Source organism: Rhodnius prolixus, unplaced genomic scaffold (genome assembly GCF_049639745.1).
Source record: "Rhodnius prolixus isolate KJV_2025 unplaced genomic scaffold, Rpr scaffold_29, whole genome shotgun sequence".
Classification (NCBI taxonomy): domain Eukaryota; kingdom Metazoa; phylum Arthropoda; class Insecta; order Hemiptera; family Reduviidae; genus Rhodnius; species Rhodnius prolixus.
The window spans coordinates 714,608-720,281 of record NW_027411628.1 but is presented as its reverse complement, the minus strand read 5'-3'; the positions used below and the strand labels follow the sequence as shown (position 1 = coordinate 720,281).

The 5,674-nt window shown below is 30.8% G+C and overlaps 1 protein-coding gene across 1 annotated transcript; it reads left to right on the top strand.

The window, feature by feature from the left end:
• Nucleotides 1–878: 878 nt before the first annotated feature.
• On the top strand, nt 879–2,042 carry LOC141459899 (uncharacterized). Its single transcript, XM_074139459.1, has one exon. The coding sequence runs from the start codon at nt 879–881 to the stop codon at nt 2,040–2,042; it is 1,164 nt and encodes a 387-aa protein (XP_073995560.1).
• Nucleotides 2,043–5,674: the final 3,632 nt, after the last annotated feature.

The window sequence follows — 5,674 nt, the reverse complement described above, 5'->3', positions numbered from 1 at the left end:
AATACACCCCACATTGTGGAAATACCAACAGGTACATATGAGATTAACGCTATTGAAAAGTATCTTAGAACGCAAATATTGGCTTTAAATAAACGTTGTGTATTTCATTTAACACCAAATCATAACACCTTAAAAACTAGTATTAAAGCAACATTTGATATAGATTTTTCACAACCTCACAGTATAGGTACATTACTAGGATTTGACAAGGTGATGCTGGCGGCCAACAAAACACACATATCCAACAATATTATCGATATAGCACCCGTGAATGCAATCAGTGTTGAATGTAACCTTGTGAACGCATCTTATAATAACGGACAGTTAAGCCATAGTTTGCACACATTTTCACCATTAGTGGCCCCCGGCTATAAAATAGTGGAAACACCCACACCAGTTATCTATTTACCCATTAATACTAATTATATTGATGAAATTAGTGTAAGATTGGTGGATCAAACTGGTCGATTGATCTCTTTTAGAAAGGAAAGAATTACACTTAGTCTACATTTAAAGGATAATAATGGGTATTGATTTCATAAATAATAATTCCTCCACATTATCGAGACCGCTACTGCCATCCTTTTCTTCTTCTTCTTCTTCTTCTTCACTTAAAGCTAAACAGACAAAGAGTGTTGACAGCAGTGCGTATGTGAAAGGTGACAAGCAACAACCGCCGACGCCGCCACCACCACCATTATCATTACGTAACATTAAATTTTTAAAAACGCTTGGATATAGGGTGAACAGATATGGATCACATATTAAACATTAATCAAGAGGTTATTTTCAACGATAATATTGAAAATTATCAATTTCATTCTTACCGGCCATTTAACGCCGACAGTCTTTCTTCTAACGATGAGATAAGGATTTCTATGTTTCAAAATGACATTTTTACATTGCCCAGTGAAAGTTATCTCTTCATCGAGGGCAAATTGGAGAAGAATAAGAAAAGCGGTGGTGGTGATGTTGCCGACGACCCCGCCGCCGCCGCCACCACCACCTATGCTAAATTAATAAACAATGCTTTTGCATTTTTATTCGATGAAATTCGATTTGAAATAAATTCCGTTGAAGTGGACAGTATTAGAAATGTTGGAATTGCTAGCACGTTGAAGATCTATTCATGTGTTTTCCCCAATCAAATTAGAGCTTTAGAAAATGCTGGAATTGTTGATCCAAATAATAATTCTGATAACATGACATTATCCTCCTCCTCCTCATCCATCATAAATGAAGAAGACCAGAGATTTAACGTTTGCCTACCACTCAGCTATCTGTTGAATTTTTTCGAAGATTATAAGAAGATATTGGTAAATGTGAAACAAGAGTTAATATTGAAAAGATCAAGAAGTGATGTGGATTCACTAGTTGGTGACCCAATAACGGCTAAAGATTGTACTATTAAATTGGAGAAAGTTATTTGGAATATTCCACATGTTAAGCTATCGGATAGTGCAAAATTACAAATTTATAAAATAATTGAAAGCGCACAACCATTACCACTAGCTTTTAGATCTTCAGAATTGCATGAATATCCAAATTTACCTTCAACTAATAAACTCTCATGGCATGTGAAAACGTCAAATCAATTACACAAACCAAGATATGTAATTATAGCATTTCAAACTGATAGGAAGGATAATATTGCTAAAAATCGTTCTATTTTCGATTCAGCGGACATACGCAACGTTAAATTATACTTGAACGACAATCAATATCCATATAATGATATGCAATTAGATTTCACATCCGGCAGGATATCGCAGCTGTTTGAAGAATATATTCGCTTTCGTCAAGAATACTATGGAGTGGGTAGAAGTGAGGCGTTGTTTGATAGAAAAGGCTTTTCCAAAACACCTTTTGTGGTAACTAATTGTGCAAAACAACCAGATAGATTGAATACCGGTGTAGTTGACATTCATATACAAATTGATACCAATAAACCGTTTGCGCCCAAAACATCCGCCTACTGTTTAATAATTCACGATATGCTTTTACATTATGTACCATTATCTGGATTAGTGCAAAGATATTAAATTGTAAAAATTAAATAAAAAATTATAAAGAATTTTTTTTTTTTTTTTTAAATAAAATAATATTGTATAAAGAATGTGGTTTTTATTTTATTAACCCTGGGGAATATTTTCTTATATGCTTATCTTAGCTTAGGTTTCCATAATCAAGGAAATTTGCGGCGGATAAGCGGATATCATACAGAGTATAAATTAGGCACATTTTTTCACATAGATTTATTATGCCACACACGCGCACACACATTATGCCAGTTACAAATAGTGCACTTTCAAGTTATTTAGATGCTGTTCCCTATACGGAATATTTATGCATTAGTGGAGAGTTTATTGCGACTCAATTCAAATATTTAAATAATCGGGAAAGTTATGTAGGTTGGGATGATGAAGATATGCTTAGCTTTTGTTTTAATTGCGGTCCACCATGCATAGACTTACATCACTTTACCGATCTTAACGCAACGTTTCATATTGAACACGGTGTGTTATTGAGACGCAATAGCACTCTTCACAAGCGCTTAGGTAAGTGTTTTATATGTGAAAAATACTTATTTCAATATAAACCAAGTACCGCGTGCGCAACATGCAGACAATTTCTTAGGGATAGCTATTTAATTTATACTTAAATGAGTGAAGATTCCGCTATGAACATCATCAACAACAACAACAACAACAACAACAACAACAACACATTTGAAGTAAGTAAAATACTAGTACAATTATTTTTTTTTTTTGGTTGGTAAAAATAAGTAAACTTACTTGTTTTTTTTTTTTGTTTCACACATGCGCAGATAATTGAAAGAATTTTCTTTCACCCAATGGTTGGGAACATCAGCACTGTTAGACAAATTCTTCAAGTGTTTAATAATTTGAATATTGCTGCACTGGCAATAGAAGACCTCGAACTCAACGAATACCACATTTTCATAAACATCAAGAACTTTTTTTCGGGGAGATTCGTACCAATCATATTGTCAGCAGTTAACACATTAACACTTGTAGAAAGAGAATTAGTGAATGGTGTTCCGTGTCTAACGTTTAGAAACAATGCAACCATTTTTATCATTAGATGTAAACCACAAGGTCCTTTAACGATAAGCAATTACGAATATTCATTGAGAATAAATCGTAGTAGTAGTAGTAGTTGTTGTTGTTGTATAATTCATAATAATTATTTACTTCCATTAGTTAATAACTCTGATTCATTACAAATTAAAAGCCTTAAAGCACTTATCACCAATTGTTTGTGATGTGATGGTGGCTGTGTGTGTGTGTGTGTGTGTGTGTGTAAAAAAGATACATGAATCATGTACAAATCTCATTTTTATTTTTATATACTAAGATGTGTGCAAAAATAGTCTTCACATATATGTATGAATTTTTTTTTTTGAGTGATATAGTATATATATTTTTGTAAATACCTTTAGTACTCACACTATCCAGATGTAATGTTTGTAATATTTATGTATTGTTTTTTTTTTTACCTATGTATATATATATATATATATATTTTTAGGGTGGATGCAATTAAAAAAACCATATATTTTTTTAAAATTTGTATATTAAAAACTTAATTATATTATAAAAGATAAAAATAATTAAAATTAAAAGAAAAAAAAATAAAATTCTTCATATGCCTGTGAAAAAAAAAAAAAAACACAATTAGTATTATTATTATTATATATATATATAGAAACTATCATATTTTTTTTTTTTTTAGTAGAGAAACCTCTTACCATAAACCACACCACCATCCTCCTCACGGCGTTGGTGGTGGTGATGGATTAGCACTAATACTATGGAAAGAAAAAACAAAAAATAATTAGGAAACACATGATGGAAACAATTTTTTTTTTTTTTTTTTTTTTTTTTTTTTTTTTTTTTTTTTTTTTTTTTTTTTTTTTTTTTGCTAAATCATTACTTTTAAAACACTTACATGATGGGGCGCAACGTGCCCATCGCCTCACACACCGGGCACCTCCGGGGAGGTGCCCAGGTGTTGGGCAAACAAATTAGTGTGCTACACACTGAGCATGTAAACTGTAACAGAAAATTGTGAACTGTAACAGAAAACATACACACGAATTTGGAAAGATTCCAAACATATTTTTTTTTTTTTTTTCAAACAATTTGTACATAATAAAGATTGTTAAAGGTACTTACAAACTGGTGCATCGTTCCGTCCATTTTGTTGTTCTGAAATCGTGGACAGCTTGCTTTTATACACAAAACTTATCGTTGTTATGAACTTCCTTTTTTTTTTTACTCACATTCTAAACCCCACTACAATTCTTAATAAATAAAACACAAAATCTAACCGAAATTTTTTTTTTTCACTCACATTCTAAACCCTACTACAATTCTTAATAAATAAAACACAAACTCTAACCAAAATGTGGTTTTAATTGTGTGAGATATTTCTAGTTCCTATGTTGAATATTGTTTTATAGATTACATTTTTTTAGATATGTTCTATTAAATAAGTTCATAAATATCGACTCTTTTTTTTTTGTTTATTTTATAGCAAGTAAGGAATACTATGCTTAACAATTATTACTCAGTACACAAAAATTATGTACTTCTTAGACCCACATCATGTTCCAATCTTTCATACTTAATTACTCCATACATACACAAAACTTAAAACTCATTACTTAATTACTCCACACATACACAAAACTTAATACTCAGTACACAAATTATGTACTTCTTAGACCCACATCATGTTCCAATCTTTCATACTTAATTACTCCATACATACACAAAACTTAAATATACTTAATACTCTGTACACATAAAACTCAGTACACAAATTATGTATTTCATAGACCATAATCATGTTCCAATCTTTCATACTTAATTACTCCATACACGAAAAAAAAACTTAAAACTCATTACTTAATTACTTCATTCATACACAAAACTTAAAACTCAGTACACAAATTATGTATTTCTTAGACCCACATCATGTTCCAATCTTTCATACTTAATTACTCCATACATACACAAAACTTAAAACTCATTACTTAATTACTCCACACATACACAAAACTTAATACTCAGTACACAAATTATGTACTTCTTAGACCCACATCATGTTCCAATCTTTCATACTTAATTACTCCATACACGAAAAAAAAACTTAAAACTCATTACTTAATTACTTCATTCATACACAAAACTTAAAACTCAGTACACAAATTATGTATTTCTTAGACCCACATCATGTTCCAATCTTTCATACTTAATTACTCCATACATACACAAAACTTAAAACTCATTACTTAATTACTCCACACATACACAAAACTTAATACTCAGTACACAAATTATGTACTTCTTAGACCCACATCATGTTCCAATCTTTCATACTTAATTACTCCATACATACACAAAACTTAAATATACTTAATACTCTGTACACATAAAACTCAGTACACAAATTATGTATTTCATAGACCATAATCATGTTCCAATCTTTCATACTTAATTACTCCATACACGAAAAAAAACTTAAAACTCATTACTTAATTACTTCATTCATACACAAAACTTAAAACTCAGTACACAAATCATGTATTTCTTAGACCCACATCATGTTCCAATCTTTCATACTGAATTACTCCATACACAAAAAA

What these genes read in the sequence shown, in the direction of transcription:
- LOC141459899 (XM_074139459.1), top strand. Translation starts at nt 879, where the DNA reads ATGTTTCAAAATGACATTTTTACATTGCCCAGTGAAAGTTATCTCTTC.